The 16,429-nt window shown below is 36.6% G+C and overlaps 4 protein-coding genes across 5 annotated transcripts; 2 read left to right on the top strand and 2 right to left on the bottom strand.

Annotated features, from left to right (window-relative positions):
* Positions 1-4,793: 4,793 nt before the first annotated feature.
* LOC17880770 (zinc finger protein ZAT3) lies at positions 4,794-5,656 on the bottom strand. Its single transcript, XM_023778948.1, is given in 2 exon segments — positions 4,794-5,146; positions 5,149-5,656. Coding segments are annotated over 2 exon segments (861 nt in total).
* A 1,552-nt stretch (positions 5,657-7,208) lies between these two features.
* Positions 7,209-10,962, top strand: LOC17878093 (glutamate receptor 3.2). The gene is made up of 7 exons (XM_023778947.1): positions 7,209-7,289; positions 7,530-7,790; positions 7,876-9,224; positions 9,307-9,584; positions 9,679-9,710; positions 9,795-10,189; positions 10,291-10,962. The coding sequence occupies exons 2-7, from the start codon at positions 7,550-7,552 to the stop codon at positions 10,720-10,722; spliced, it is 2,727 nt and encodes a 908-aa protein (XP_023634715.1). The 5' UTR covers positions 7,209-7,289; positions 7,530-7,549; the 3' UTR covers positions 10,723-10,962.
* Positions 10,963-11,129: 167 nt separating this feature from the next.
* LOC17879878 (homoserine kinase) lies at positions 11,130-12,408 on the top strand. The gene has a single exon (XM_006284993.2). The coding sequence runs from the start codon at positions 11,205-11,207 to the stop codon at positions 12,318-12,320; it is 1,116 nt and encodes a 371-aa protein (XP_006285055.1). The 5' UTR covers positions 11,130-11,204; the 3' UTR covers positions 12,321-12,408.
* Positions 12,409-12,442: 34 nt separating this feature from the next.
* On the bottom strand, positions 12,443-15,896 carry LOC17880962 (monosaccharide-sensing protein 2). 2 transcript variants are annotated; one of them, XM_006283131.2, is made up of 6 exons: positions 15,818-15,896; positions 15,174-15,338; positions 14,432-14,998; positions 13,404-14,347; positions 13,119-13,306; positions 12,443-13,000 (listed from the first exon to the last, which is right to left on the bottom strand). In XM_006283131.2, the coding sequence occupies exons 2-6, from the start codon at positions 15,250-15,252 to the stop codon at positions 12,556-12,558; spliced, it is 2,223 nt and encodes a 740-aa protein (XP_006283193.1). In that variant the 5' UTR covers positions 15,253-15,338; positions 15,818-15,896; the 3' UTR covers positions 12,443-12,555. The 2 variants fall into 2 exon arrangements, with proteins under 2 accessions (XP_006283193.1, XP_006283194.1); XM_006283132.2 differs by lacking the exon at positions 15,818-15,896 and adding an exon at positions 15,471-15,640.
* Between the last annotated feature and the right edge of the window lie 533 nt (positions 15,897-16,429).

Here is a 16,429-nt window from a genome sequence, read left to right as displayed (position 1 = left end):
CTAATTCGCCTAATTATAATTGTTATTTTTTTATGATCAAAAGTTTTGTCACGCTAATTGATCATAGCAAACTTTTTATAAACTATATATAATGATTTACGTACTTTCCATTTTTCATGATGGCTTTAAAAGTGAAAATCATCTATAGAAATTACTTGAATTATTGAAGTTCAACAACAAATTGTTGATATATTTGACCAAAACAGTTAGTTTGGGATTGAAATATCGTGAATTTTTACAGTGACAAAGAAATTTGTATATATGTGTATTGTACGGTGATAAAGGAATTTGTTACAGATGTATATAGTTCAATCACATAGTTATATCTTATATGTGTTCATACGTACGTTGCAACATATATAAATGTGAAACGTATTTCTCTTGTTAGTTCATCACTGATCTTAAATCATTTTCATATATGTTTTTAAATTTTAATAATATTTATAAAAATCATGTGTAGACAAACCCATGATCAAAAACATCGATGACAAGTCTGTCTACTGTTATATTGGGGACTGCCTCGAATGCCTAATAGTGTGGTTGGTTAGTGGTTACTCACATGAGTTCTTGGTCTTACTTAACAGGATATTTCTTCTTTGCGCTTGCTAATTTCCTCAGTTTGATCAGTTACTAATTAAACACAAAACTTTATAGCAATCGACAATTTGATCGGTTGAGATCATTAATTAAAGATAATATTTTTCTTAATATTTGAAAACGTTATATTATCTTTGTTTGTGCGGTAGCTAGGCATTGGATTCTTCTACTATAAATAAGAGGAAAAGTATTAATCCTTGCAAACACACACGTACAGATAATATATGACAAGATATCATGTTGAAACAAATTAATATGAAAAGAGAGCTCAAACTTGAAGCATCGATGTAAGCGATCGTGCTAATAATGATACGATTTCCATATTAGAATACTCGTGTGGTGATTGGTGAAGAAAGCATTTTGTTTTAGAACTTTAAAAAGAGATATATTGTTTATAGTGTAAGAAGCACAACTACAATAATTTTTTATTTTTTTCCGATAGATATGTAGATTAAAGATTAGTGAAAGTTTTAGAAATCATACGGTACTTATAGAGGAAAAAGGAAATTTAAGAACGAAACTACGAGATGAGTTTTCTCACTAATTTACCTCAATATGATATCCAAAAATATGATAAATGTCCTCTGGAATATATATATTTGTTTATTAGAACTTTGATATGCTTTTAAAGAAGTGCTGTTAAAACTTCTTTTTTTTTTTAAAACTAATAATAATAACTTCAAAGTTGCTCTTAAGTTATATGCATATGAAAATAAAGTCATAAGTTTTTACATTTTGATTACCAATGTGCGAGTTCAACATGAATCGTTGAGAATTTCAATGTACCGATCCAAGTCCAAGATATACGGCAAATCCAACATCCAATCCAGTCTTTAACACATGCTCTACTCAGTTCTTATATAAACATAGTAAATTATATAATTAAAGTATAATCTAAAACTAATATCCAAAGGGGTCAGGCTTTGAGAGAGGGGTGGGGGGGAGAGAGTTGGGTTAAGTAGTTAAGCCACTTTGCTCCAAAAAGTAAGGATCAAACGGCTCTCAGTGATCTGAGGAGCCATCGTCCCTTCCTCATCGTCCGATCCCCGACTCGCCGCGTCTTAAGACATCACTAAACAAATGGTTTCATTATTTCATTGTAATCGGCTCTTTTATGTACTTTTAATCTTCCATTACTTTCCTTATATTTCCTAAAGACTCAGTTGGAATCCATGTGGGTTTGTGATAACTTATCAGTTTTATCGTATACACACAATTTATTTAATTATTTAGTTTGCAAATTATACGATATATATTGTCGTGCACGAAATATCTCTCTATTTTTATTTATATAAAAACAGAACGAACCATTTGTTTCACTGCAATACTTTGTCTGAATCCGGCAGGCCCTACACATGTCGCTTTTCTGGAAACAATAATTCCATTCCTTAATTACAAGATTAAACCTATAGCTCTCCTTAATTATTAGCTAGACTTTCATATTATAACAAATATCAAAATCATGAGTGTCATGTAGTTCGTATGTTTATGTGTATGTGTATGTACGTCTAGGAAAATTAGCTAGTGGTGGAAAAACTCTCTCAAGGCAAATGTTAATTAGTAAGTAAACTACTTTACTAATATATTATCTCATTTGTATGTACTTGCATAAATAAACTAAGGATATATTAGATATAATATACTTTTTCTCTGAAGCAAAGCCCGCGATAATGGAAGGTGATGTCACACTGTTTAATGACTTTTTAAATGAAAGCCAAAGTGATTAAATATTATTGTTTGTCGCCACCCATTGCGGCATCACACTAGAAGTTAAATTACATAATTGTTAATATACTAACAATTTGCTATTTTTGATTTTAGAATTATAGTTTGATTAGGTGTAAAGCCTGGATTAAAAGATAGATTAATCTCCTTCCAAGAATCCACTGAATATATTTTGATTACCCTAAAAATAATTAGGATGCAATTTTTAATTTTTTTTTACTCAATTAGGGTGCAATTATATTTGCATATAAATTATTAGTTCTCTCTATGTTTTTTTTCTCTATAAAAGAATCACGATGACGTGCTTCCCACATACATATAGTTAAACCTAGCTAGCTATACGGTGTGACTTTTTTTTACTTGACTATATGTTGTATTGGCTGGTTTCTAATCTCAACCTTTACTACTTATTTTTTTCTTTCTATTACGAATCTGAATTTTAATTAACAAGTTACAATTTACAGTACATAAAGACATATATATATATATATATGCTTGGTCAAATATATATATATATTGTAATAGTGTTTATCATTTCGTTTTTAATTTCTGTTTAATCTATATATAGTAATAAAATAAAAACAACATCGTATTGCAGAATCGCCAAGCATCAGCAATCAGGAATTGTCAAAATTCGTTCATTTATGTATATGTTTTGTTGGATCTATCTGACATTTTCTTATGACGTCAACCCAATTAATAAATATATATGTATTTAAGTTGTAGTTTCTGACTAAATATAATAAAATTTATGTGGGAAAAACAAACAAGAAATATATCATCTTCGTTTGTCAAAGCCAAATCTTATTTTGTATCAGCTAGAGAGTACTAAACAAACTGAATATGCTAAACTAAAAATATAGGTCGATTTGTCTATCTTATGAAATGTTGTTAGTACTTTCTAATTTATTCTGACATTCTATAGCTAAAATACGTCATAATAAAATTAAATTTGAGCATGTTGGGAAAAAGAAACTATAATTTGGAGCATAGAATATATATATAGTTCACCATATATATTTGGACGATGGAGTGCTAATTTGAGATACAAAGAACGTGTGGGGAGATTAATCGGTCAACTTCAGCATACGTAAGCCTTCATATCTACCATTTTTTAAAACATACATAAATAAATCAAACTAACATATAAAACTATTTTATTTGATGCAGATATACATATATATATTTTTATCAACATGTTGCAGATGTAGACATATGAAATTAATCGTAATTTACGTGAACAGATTTATTTCCATATTTCTCACGCGCGTATGACAAACACGAGCCAAGTAGAATCAATCAAGAAACAAGAGCTAGAGAGATTCATATTTGATATTTGCGAACAAGTTTTTTTTTTTTTTCAAAACAAAAAGGTTTGATAAATTTTGCATTTTTACATACAATATAATATGTTTTAATAGAAATTTAAAGAAAATAGCAGAAGCAGATTCTCTTTGTTGTTTTTGATGTGAATATAGATATATACCTAAAAAGCATCGCTGTAAACGATAAGTACTAATGTTATTAAAAAGAGTTCGTAGTTGAATATTCGTGAAGGTTGTGTGTCGCACTATTTTGATAAATGTTTGAAAGTACAATTGATAAAATACTTGTTTAATAGACTCGAGAAGATTAATTGCAAAACTGTCTCGGATTAGGGTTCGTGCATGTTGTAATTAGTTCCGCGTGCTTACCTATATTGCATCTGAATCTTCAGATTAGTATTACTTTTTTAAAGATTCAATCTTATAATTTATACTTTATGTTAAAGGCTAGCTGGTGAAAACAAAGGTTATCTTAGAAATAAGTAAGACTAAGATTCTTTTAGCAGAATAAGATCTAATCCATATATATGATAGAATGGGTAAGAATAGTCATTAAAATATAGAATGGTTGGAGTGTTGGAGATCGTGGTGAGTTTGAGATCAAGTCAAACAATGTAATTTGGCAAAAACATGATACTACCAATTTTAAGCTGCGGCTTAACATTTAGGTTAGTTAGTGACAGGATCTCAACAAGTTTCTTTTGAGATAAACTCTGTTTTAGTACTGTGTGGTTAGATATACGTTTGAAACTTCTTTTACATTTTGACGACACACAATTTTGTATTTTTGGTTTTCCACCATAAAATATTTTAAAAAATCCACTATTTTGCGATCGTCACAGTTATATTAACTCAATGCTTTGTTACTATAGGTCAAAATTAGAAACTTATACAATTTAATTACATGTAAGAAGCTACACCAAAATATTCAAACTAACAATTTGAAAACTTGTTACAATATACAAAAATATCAGTTTTTACATTTTGAAAGCGAAAAGCTAAACATTTATTATTAAGCATATATATATATATATATATATACACCAATATCCTAAATACATTAATACATACCATCAAATCACAACACTAACCAGTTAGAAGCAAGCATCTAATATAATTACAGCGCAGATATTACATATATACTAATTAAAGTCTTAACCTAAGATCCAAAGAACACTCTAATGTGTCTGAAATAGAAAGATCATGTATTGTAGCAGGAACATTCAGATCCAAAGCACCTCCATTTATCGGCTCCTCTTCCCTTTCCCAGTGACATCTCATGTGACCTCCTAAAGCCTGACCACTAGAGAACACTCTAAAACAGATATTACACTTGTGGTTCCCTGAAAACGTAACGATCTTTCCCTGATGATCTTGATGATCACTAGAAGTAGTACTCGTCGTCATAGGATCATCGGTTACGTTTGTAATTGCGAAACATCCTTTAACGTTCTTATGACTTGCTCTGTGTCCTCCTAAAGCCTGATGTGATCCAAACCTTTCTTACATACTCCACACTCGAACCGCTCACTACTCGATGACGATGGTGTGCCACTAGACAGCAATAAGAGACAAGAAGCAACTTCATGATCTTCCTCGGACATAAATGAGACCCAATCTGGTGATCTCTGGCTTAGTGGTTTTGATGAAGCCGCGGTGGTGGGGCTGCGGTAGTTAGGAGGAGGATTGATGCCACGCCATTGACGCTCAGGGTGACATCTCATGTGACCAAAGAGGGCTTTCAAAGACCAGAACTGTCTGCCACATTCGGTACACGGACGCGTGATTTTGGCGGCATTAGGGTCTGGTTTTTTTGTGTATCTTGGTTTTAATGCGGATTTTGGTGAAAAACTAGGGGATGAAGCAACGGTTTTGGTGCGTTTCTTCTTAGGACTGTGATCGTAACTTGGGGATAAAGCAAACCGGAGATTTGGATTAGGGTTGCTTGCATTGGAAGGATGAAGTGGAATGTGAAAGTTGGGATCATAAAAGGAATTGTTGTTAGTCATCGTGATCACGTAGAGAAACTGATCGGAGAAAAAGAAAAAAAAAAAAGTAGGAGTCAGAGAATGGACTTGCTTAAGTAGAAGTAGAAGTAGAAGAAGGAGACGGTTACGTAGGAAAGAAGTTATGGAGGAACATGGAGACAGTTAACTTCAGTTGAGGAACAGAGCGGTTTACTATGTAAGGAATAGTTTGAAAACCACGTTTTTTATGTGTCAGTTTTGTTTTATTCTTGGCCCAAATATATCTAATGGGCCTTATAATACTAAAGTCCATTTTCTCAAGTAAACAATAAAAAAAATAAAGATCTGAGTGGAAATTGAGCTTCCAATTACCCAATTTCGGTGGAGCTTCCACATAGCGAAAAAGCAAATTTCCACTCTCCCATGATACAACAACACTATGGAATGGAATATTATAGTAAATTTTATTAGGATTTGTTGCCTAGTTTTTTTTTTGGATTTTATAACCAACAATAGATCCATTTAATAAATACAAAAAAGCCTTGATTTTTCTTCATCCTGCGTTTTTGTTTTCTAAAACCATATAAATGACAACAACTTTGCTTCTTTTTATAATTAATAAATGTGTCTCTCTTTTTTTGGTAACAAGGTTTAAACTTTAAAGGTTGTTTATATAGTACAAGTGTACAACAAAACAATATTGGAAGGGCCAATTGTTATTTTTTTGGGTATATGAAAGTTACAAATAAAAAGAATAAGTCCAAACAACATATTTGGAGATATATCAGTATGTGGAACATGGGAAGATGGATATTTTAAATTGTGGAATACCTGAAGCAAAGGATATTCGTAATATACGTATCAAATACCACAAAATCTATTTTGTATATCACTTTTCCAAAAAAAAAAAAAAAGAACAATAACATAAAAGGAGAGTCATTGGATCATGGATTTATAACGGAATCCAAAAATACAAGTATACAATATTGATTAAATAATCAAAAAGTATAATCAAACAACTCCATGACGCAAAAGATATATAGATTAATGATTTCATTAGCCAATAAAAGATTAAATCAAATAGTAATCAAGTTCTCTCATCATCTTCTTTCTCCTCTTTCCTTTTTCCTTTGGCTGGGAACAGAAAGGGTCACTTCGTACAGCTTGCAAACACAAAACATAAAGTTTTCATTTTTCACTGTAAACAAAAACAGAAACTTTAGATTTTCACATAGTTATTGAGATTATGTCTCATTATCGATGTCGACGAGACCACAATCATTGTTTAGTTTAGTCTATCTAGTTTCCTTCTTTAAAAAAAAAAAACCGTTCTCAGCCTGTAAATGTGCCTACTGCATGAATTTCACTTGGAAGTAATCAAATCTCACCAAAAAAGCTCAACACTTTTCCCAAATCTTCAAGCATACCCATGATTTCACTTTTATCAATTTAACTCCGTTTTTGTGTGTTTGTTGGAGACCCACACCCACTCGTTCTTCCCTTTTTTTATAATATATGTAGTCAGTCCTCTCTTGCTTGTTCCTCATGCCTTTGGTTTTCCTACGCTGACGAATCTGCTTTTCTAAAAGGATGGTTTTGATTTTGGTCTTGTTTTGGGTTTTAGCATCTTTCTGCCACTAGTTTCTTGCCTTTTGCTGTCTTCTCAATGTTTGAGGTAAGGGTTTAATCCTCGTGACACTTTACAGTTCTGGTAGAAAGCTACTTCCTTTACTCATCTTTCATATTTGTTTGTTTCTTAAAGAAGTTTCTAGCTTTCTCTTCTTATGTTACTCTTTGCTGTGACATAAAAGTATAAGTATCCCATTTTGTTTCGGTTGAACTGCCTCACAAATTATCTCATTTTGTGACTTTAATGGTTTGATCACAAGTTTCTGTCTGATGTTGTTTGTATCAGGATCTGATTAAGCTAAAGCAATGTTTTTGGTTTTGGTTCTATTAAGCTCCATTTTTCCTATTGGTGATGGAGCTTCAAGGCCTCGTAATGTTGATGTTGGAGCCATCTTCAGTTTAGGCACTTTACATGGTGAAGTTACAAAAATTGCCATGAAAGCTGCTGAGGATGATGTAAATTCTGATCCTAGCTTCCTTGGTGGATCGAAATTGCGTATAATGACCTATGATGCCAAGCGCAATGGATTCCTCACCATCATGGGAGGTGAAATAAAGTGATCTTTTTTCATTTAATATTGTTTTGAAACTTCTTAACTTTAACATATCCTTGTGTTGGTTTCATTTCACAGCATTGCAGTTCATGGAGACTGACGCTGTGGCTATAATTGGTCCTCAGACATCAATCATGGCTCATGTACTGTCTCATCTTGCTAATGAGCTTAATGTGCCTATGTTGTCATTCTTAGCTTTAGACCCTAGCCTCTCGCCGCTCCAGTTCCCGTTCTTTGTACAAACAGCACCTAGCGATCTCTTTCTGATGCGTGCCATTGCAGAAATGATAAGTTACTACGGTTGGTCAGATGTGATTGCATTGTACAACGACGATGATAGCAGTAGAAACGGTATAACAGCTTTAGGCGATGAGCTTGAAGGAAGGCGCTGCAAAATTTCATACAAGGCTGTGCTTCCTTTAGATGTGGTGATTACAAGTCCTCGTGAGATCATAGATGAGTTGGTTAAGATTCAAGGGATGGAATCTCGGGTAATCATTGTGAATACTTTCCCTAAAACAGGTAAGATGATCTTTGAGGAAGCCAAGAAGCTTGGCATGTTGGAAAAAGGCTATGTTTGGATAGCTACAACTTGGTTAACTTCTTTGTTAGATTCTGGTAACCCGTTACCTCCCAAGAATACTGAGTCTTTTAGAGGAGTGCTCAGTCTCCGTATTCACACGCCAAATTCAAGAAAGAAAAGAGATTTTGTAGCACGGTGGAACAAGTTGAGTAATGGGACTGTTGGGTTAGACGTATATGGACTCTATGCTTATGATACCGTCTGGATCATTGCTCGAGCTGTTAAGTCACTTCTAGATAGCGGAGCTAATATCTCCTTCTCTAGCGACCCAAAGTTAACCAGCATGACGGGAGAAGGGTCACTGAATCTAGGTGCATTGAGCATATTTGATCAAGGATCACAATTTCGTGATTATATTGTGAATACAAAGATGTCTGGTCTTACAGGTCAAATACAGTTTCTGCCTGACAGATCAATGATACAGCCTGCATATGACATCATAAACGTGGTTGATGAAGGGGTTAGGCAGATAGGGTATTGGTCTAATCATTCTGGGCTCTCTATTATACCTCCAGAGTCACTATACAAGAAGCCTTCAAATCGTTCAAGCTCAAACCAACATCTCAACAATGTGACTTGGCCTGGTGGAACTTCTGTGACGCCACGTGGATGGGTTTTCCCTAACAACGGGAGAAGACTGAGAATTGGCGTACCCGACAGAGCAAGCTTCAAGGACTTTGTGTCAAGAGTGGATGGAAGCAACAAAGTGCACGGGTATGCCATTGATGTTTTTGAAGCTGCTGTAAAAATGATTTCTTATCCAGTTCCTCATGAGTTCATCCTTTTTGGAGACGGTCACAAGAACCCAAACTTCAATGAATTTGTCAACAATGTCACTACCGGAGTGAGTAAAAGAATCATGAAAATATCATTTGCTTACAAAACATTGTCGAAACTGATTATGAGTTGTTCATTTTTGCTTTCAGGTATTTGATGCTGTTGTAGGAGACATAGCCATTGTTACAAAACGAACAAGAATTGTGGATTTCACTCAGCCATACATAGAATCAGGACTTGTCGTGGTTGCTCCTGTCACAAAGCTAAATGATACTCCGTGGGCATTCTTACGCCCTTTTACACCTCCAATGTGGGCTGTTACAGCCGCCTTTTTCGTCATTGTTGGATCAGTAATATGGATTCTTGAACATAGAATCAATGATGAGTTTCGCGGACCTCCAAGAAAACAAATTGTTACAATTCTCTGGTTAGTAAACTGTCACTGAAGATGCATATAATCGATATGTTGACATATAACATAACATATTTAAAGACCACACAAGCTATTTTTATTTTTGCAGGTTCAGCTTCTCGACCATGTTTTTCTCCCACAGTAAGTTACATCTAAAAATTGCAGCTAAGTTACTACAGTACATGTGATGATGTCCCTAAAATCTTTATGCAACTAAACTTGCAGGAGAGAATACAGTGAGCACACTGGGTCGTCTTGTGCTGCTGATCTGGCTTTTTGTGGTATTGATCATAACGTCAAGCTACACAGCAAGTCTTACATCGATTCTTACAGTGCAACAGCTGAACTCACCGATCAAAGGAGTTGACACACTCATCAGCAGCAGTGGACGAGTTGGGTTTCAGGTAGGTTCTTATGCTGAAAACTACATGATTGATGAGCTTAACATCGCCAGATCCCGACTTGTACCACTCGGCTCCCCAAAAGAATACGCTACAGCTCTTCAAAACGGAACTGTTGCTGCAATTGTCGATGAACGCCCTTACGTTGATCTCTTCCTCTCGGAATTCTGCGGATTTGCCATTAGAGGCCAAGAATTCACCAGAAGCGGCTGGGGTTTTGTGAGTACCTTTCATTTGAATCTCTGAATCTTTTTCTTTCTTTCTGGACTCGTTTGAACATTAACTTGATCATCTTCATTGCATTTTTTGTTTGTTAAAAGGCATTCCCGAGAGACTCTCCATTAGCAGTTGACATGTCAACCGCTATCTTAGGTCTATCAGAGACCGGACAGCTTCAAAAGATCCATGACAAGTGGCTGTCAAGATCCAACTGCAGTAACCTCAATGGTTCAGAGTCAGATGAGGATTCAGAACAGCTTAAACTCCGTAGCTTCTGGGGATTATTCCTAGTGTGTGGGATAGCTTGTTTTATCGCTCTCACTATCTACTTCTTCAAGATAGTCCGAGACTTTTGCCGCCACAGCAAGCCTGAGGAAGAAGCTGCTGCTACTTTACCTTCACCAGAAAGTTCGCGTTCTAAAACATTGCAGACGTTTCTAGCTTATTTCGATGAAAAAGAAGAGGATTCCAAGAGAAGGTTGAAGCGTAAACGAAACGATGATCATTCTGTAAGGCCTCCCAGACCAGTATGACAGATCCATGATTAATCAAGCCATTTTCTTCAGGCATGAAAGATGAAGAAATTGCATATACATACCTCATACATATTGCAGTAGAATGGAGATTTTGATTATAAGTATTATACTTCAATTATAAGCCTTGAAGTATACGGAACATTGTTAACCTCTGGAAATTGAAGTATACACACTTGTAAAACAAAGTTGTACTTATCATATCATCTTGAACAAGAAATTAATTACGTTGTCTTCCAATTGCGTTGCGTACCAATTGAGAAATTGTAAAATCTACAAGTGCCAATCCGGTTTAATTTCTGAACCGAACTGTATCCATTATTCGCACGATTTTCACACTCACTACTCACTAGATAAGTAGATTTTGAACATTTCATAAACCCTAACAAAGAAACATTAACAATTAGGTTAATCACATTGTTCATCTTGGTCTCTTGTTATTGTTGTATTGTGATTAGAAAGGTTTTGCTTGAGTTCCATCAATGGCGACCATATGTTTTCAATCTCCTTCAAAACCCTTTTACAATTTCCACTCAAAAACCAAAATTTCATCGCCGTTAATCACTAAAGTCTCGATCTTTAAACCCAGAGCCTCCGTACAATCACAAGGCCTTGACATCGCCACCGAGCCAGAACCAATTTTCACCTCCGTCAAGACTTTTGCTCCAGCGACTGTTGCGAATCTAGGTCCAGGCTTTGATTTCTTAGGATGCGCCGTCGACGGTCTCGGTGACCACGTCACTCTCCACGTGGATCCCTCTGTCCGTAGCGGAGAGATCTCAATCTCTGAAATCACCGGGACAACTACTGAACTCAGCTTTGATCCACGCCGTAACTGCGCCGGAATTGCAGCTATGGCGGCGATGAAGATGCTTGGGATCAAATCTGTTGGTTTATCGTTAGCTTTGCATAAAGGTCTTCCTTTAGGGAGTGGTTTAGGTTCTAGTGCGGCTAGCGCCGCCGCAGCAGCTGTGGCGGTTAATGAACTATTTGGCCGGAAATTAGGAAACAACGAGCTTGTTCTCGCCGGATTAGAATCGGAAGCGAAAGTTTCAGGCTTTCACGCTGATAACATTGCGCCGGCGATTATGGGTGGATTCGTTTTGATCAGAAGCTACGAGCCGCTTGATTTAAAACCTTTGAGATTCCCATTAGAGAAAGATCTCTTCTTTGTTCTCGTTAGCCCTGATTTTGAAGCTCCAACTAAGAAAATGAGGGCAGCATTAGCCAAAGAGATTCCAATGGCTGACCATGTTTGGAACAATAGCCAAGCAGCGGCGTTGGTTGCGGCGGTTTTGGAAGGTGACGTGGCGAGTCTGGGGAAGGCGCTTTCGTCGGATAAAGTTGTGGAGCCGAAGAGAGCACCATTGATTCCGGGAATGGAAGCTGTGAAGAAAGCTGCTCTAGAAGCTGGAGCATTTGGTTGCACCATTAGTGGAGCTGGTCCAACGGCGGTTGCGGTTATCGACACGGCAGAGAAAGGTTACGAGATCGGAGATAAAATGGTAGAAGCATTCTTGGAATTCGGAAACTTGAAGTCTATTGCTTCGGTGAAAAAACTTGACAAAATTGGAGCTAGACTTATCAAAAGCATGTAATTTTCCGAGTTTCAAGGATTTGCTCTGTGGGATTCTTCTGCAAATGGTAAATGATAATAAAGAGATTCGTAATTGAAAGTTTGAAACTTTTTTTTTTGTTCTCCCCACACGAGGAAGAAAGCGAGAGAGAGCGAAATGATTATTACTGCACAAAGTAATAAAGGACAACAACAAATCCACATGAACATGGAAACATTACACAAACTTGACCTCAAGTCTTTCAGATTTTAGTTTCTCAGTCGAGTTTAGCAGCTTCAGCTTGTCTAGCTCCAACAGAGAAGAACTCAGTGATTACTTCAAGTGGCATGCCTTTAGTTTCAGGGACTTTCATAAACACAAAGACCCATGAGATGCAACAGACGATTGCGTACATTCCAAACACACCAGCAAGTCCAATGGATTTAAGAAGCACAGGGAGACTGTAGGTGACGATAATGTCACAAATCCAGAAGGTGAGTGCACAAATAGCGATGCAGATTCCGCGGACTCGAGTTGGAAAGATCTCTGAACAAAGGATGTTTGGAGCAGGACCAAAACCCATCACGAAGAAACAGAAGTAAAGAACGACGCTTACGGTTGATAAGACTGCGTGCACAATGCTGTTCATGTGAACTAGATTTGAGATTACTAATACCAATAGAGATGCTATCAAGATTGGTATCGTGGTGAGAAGCAAGGTCCTGCAGAAAATAAAAAAAAGGAAAGGACATTACGTAACACATTTTAGCTTGTTTTGTTTTGTTTTGTGTATTGTAAAATACTATGAATCAGTAACAAAGGAAGTTTAAGTTTAATCACCTTCGACCTGAGAGATCCATGAGTCTCATTGCAACAGCTATTGCAGGTAACATCACAAAGGTTGTCAATGCACTTATAAGTAAGGATGCAGAGGAAGAACTAATCCCCATGTTTGATAGTAAAATCCCGACACCCGCCTGCTCGAGGATTTGAGGTGTGTAGTAAAGAACTCCATTGATGCCTGAGAACTGCCTTTCCAAAAAGACACAGAAAAACATAAAGTTACCATAAACTGCATAATTTTCTTATATGATTCACTAATCTTGATGTCTCTATCTAGATTACCTGCTGAAGTATTTGAAGTCCGACTCCTACAACTAGCGCACGTTTGACTCCAGGATCATGAAGATCATGCCAAATCGACCCTTTAGCTGTTTCCGACGGATGTACCATAGCAGGACCAATTGTATGTTCTTTGAGAAGGTCTTTGGAATAAAGAGCTGGTTGGCTAACCAAAGCAGACGCTTGTACAAACTCTGCCTCACCAGTTCCATCACCTCCAGGCAATGAAACAATTGAGCCACGTCGAGATCCTGGGAAACCTTCTTGATGCAAGTATATTCGCTTAAATCCACCTTCTTTTTGTCCTGATTCATCTTCTCTTTCAGTCCATTTCCATGCCACTTGCCATCCACCTCCAATCCCCAAACTACCCGCTCCTTCCCCCTGAGCTCCCTGCACTTGACTCCCATGTCTGAAGGTAGAAAGAGTTCCATGGGCAGTAGTGTGAGGCATGTCTTTCTCCATGCTTGTCGTTTGACGTGAGATCAAAGGAGAATGAAGATCATCATCAGAATCATCTCCATGGTCGGATGGATAATCCTCACCTTCTCCAACAAGATTCTCTTCATCCCAATCTTCATGTCTTGGTTGATTCCCTCCCACACTGAACATACTCCCAAAATGAGGAAACAAGGCACTCCTCATGCTTCCAGTTTCCGGCATCTTCTCGTGAACGCTCCCAAACAGTGTGACAAGAGGATCAATTAATGAGCCTTGTCTCCTGCTCATTGTGCTTCCATGACGAGATAATACACTCACAGTGCTTCCTCCTTTGACTGGCCTAGCAACCCAACTCAGGCCTTCTTCTGCACCATACAACTTAATTTGATCCTTATCCACAGCTATATCCTGATCATCAGTGACTTCATCGGCAGGACCGATTATATATTCCTCTATGGTTGTTTCACCTCCAATTCCAAGACCCTCAACCAACAAAGCCATCTCACCTAATCATTGCCACATAAGAACATTCAATAAAAAAGTAATTTCTTCACTGAAAGAATAAGAGGTAGAATGATCTAAAGACTAACCAGACACATCTTCCCGACCACGTAGTCTCTGCAGTACCCGCTTTGCTTCAAGCATTCGACCTTTGCTTACGAGCCACCTGGGGGACTCAGGCAAGAAGAAGACTGTGAGGAAGAAAAAGATAAGGGAAGGGGCGAAAAGGACACCAAGCATCAGTCTCCAGCTAGGTGATGGCATCAACGACATTCCGAAAACCATACAGTAAGATAAGAACATCCCTCCAGAACCAGTGAACTGTGGAAGCGTATTCAACAGACCCCTTATCTCAGGAGGTGCAGTCTCGGATATATATATAGGAACAAGTGTGACCACAAGACCAACCCCAAATCCATCTAACAACCTTCCTAAGAGCAACACGTAAACGTTCGGAGACCATAGCATTACTAGAGAACCAACAAAGTAGAGAATTGAGGACAATATTAGCATGGGACGGCGACCAAGCCAATCAGCTACGCCTCCAGAGCATGTTGTAATCAGAGTAGCACCAATAAGTGACATCGCCACAATTAGACCTTCCACTGATGGATTACTCTCCAAATTAAATTCCTTTTTTATGTACAACACAGCTCCTGCAGAGTCCAAAAGAAAGCTTAAAATCCATCACACAAGCAAAAGAGATCAGCTATAAGGATGATACAGAATCTGTGAATTGTATCAAATACCCTTCAAAAATCATTTCTTTCTCGATCCTGAAATTTCATAAACAGAGTTAAGGATTTAGAGCATAAGGAACAAATCAGTCACCTGCAATTGTGGCGTTATCCCATCCTTGTAACAAGTTGCCAACAGCAGCAGCAACAGCAACAAGCACCGCTCCACTCATAACTCCGTCTCAATCTTTTTCAAGAACTCTGAAGCGAATTTCGAAAAACAGAGTCACTGATCAACGCTGCGTGAGACAAAACCCACCTGAAAAATGAAAATCAGACACAAACACAAGTGAGCTAAAAGATAAACAGAGAGATAACACCAAAAAGCATGACCAAAGACTATAACAAACCAATTGAAACAAACCCATTAGGTGACGTAAAAGACACATACCCAAAGAGGTTCTGGAAAAAACAGAGGTAAATAATCCCCAGATGTAAAAAAAATCGAAACTTTGAATAAAATTTGACTACTTTTTATCTCTTGTTCCAAGTAGAAGAGAGAGAAGAGGAGAGAAAGCAAGAAAGCGCGAGAGAATATGATATATAGAGAGATGAAAACTAGGGTTTGCAACTTGGAATTGGAGGCAGAGTGAATAAGCCACTATCAGTGAGCCGCTGCTTCAATGGCGTCACTACGCAATCAAAAAGCATTTTTTTTTCTTTTCTCTTTTGGTTTAAATTAGAAAAGAAAACGAAAGCAAGATTTCGAAATAACCGTGAGAATATAAAAAGGATTACTTTTATTTTGCGAAAGGACTGTGAACAGAGAGAAGCCTATGGGATTAGTGACACCTGCCTCTTTGCTCCTGTCCTCTCACAGCACGTATGTGTGTATATGCTCTCTCGTGTTTGCGTACAGAGTTTTTTTCCAGAGAGTTAACACTCAGCGCCAATAAAAAATCTATAAATTTGTGATCTTTTCGATTTGGGTCCACGAGTTTGTAACATCATTCACTCACCGTTCAAATTTCTCGAAAGGTTGTTCTTTTTACCATATTGGGTTGGCGCATTCAAGAAGTAAAGGTCAAAATTTTAAGTTAGGGTATTTTTTGGACTTTTTTATTAAATCATACATAATCCAGACTTCTAAATAAGTTATAGGATTATAATTGTGTTTTATATAAACCTAATAAACCCATTATAGTAATTAAATATCTGATATAATTAGAATTAAATATAGCTGATTAATTTAAAATTTGGGGTTTGATATAAGAAAATTGAAATACTATTTAGTAGTTTTGTAATCCATTGCTAACTGATATACAATTTGATTAATTAATAAATTAAACTCTACAAGATTAGCTTGTTTATCTAATTAGTCGAATCAGTTTAACATATTATGTAAATATA

The sequence above is a fragment of the Capsella rubella genome, unplaced genomic scaffold, assembly GCF_000375325.1.
Source record: "Capsella rubella cultivar Monte Gargano unplaced genomic scaffold, Caprub1_0 scaffold_7, whole genome shotgun sequence".
NCBI classification, from domain to species: Eukaryota; Viridiplantae; Streptophyta; class Magnoliopsida; order Brassicales; family Brassicaceae; genus Capsella; species Capsella rubella.
The sequence above is the reverse complement of the archived record's forward strand: the minus strand, read 5'-3'. Positions and strand labels throughout refer to the sequence as shown.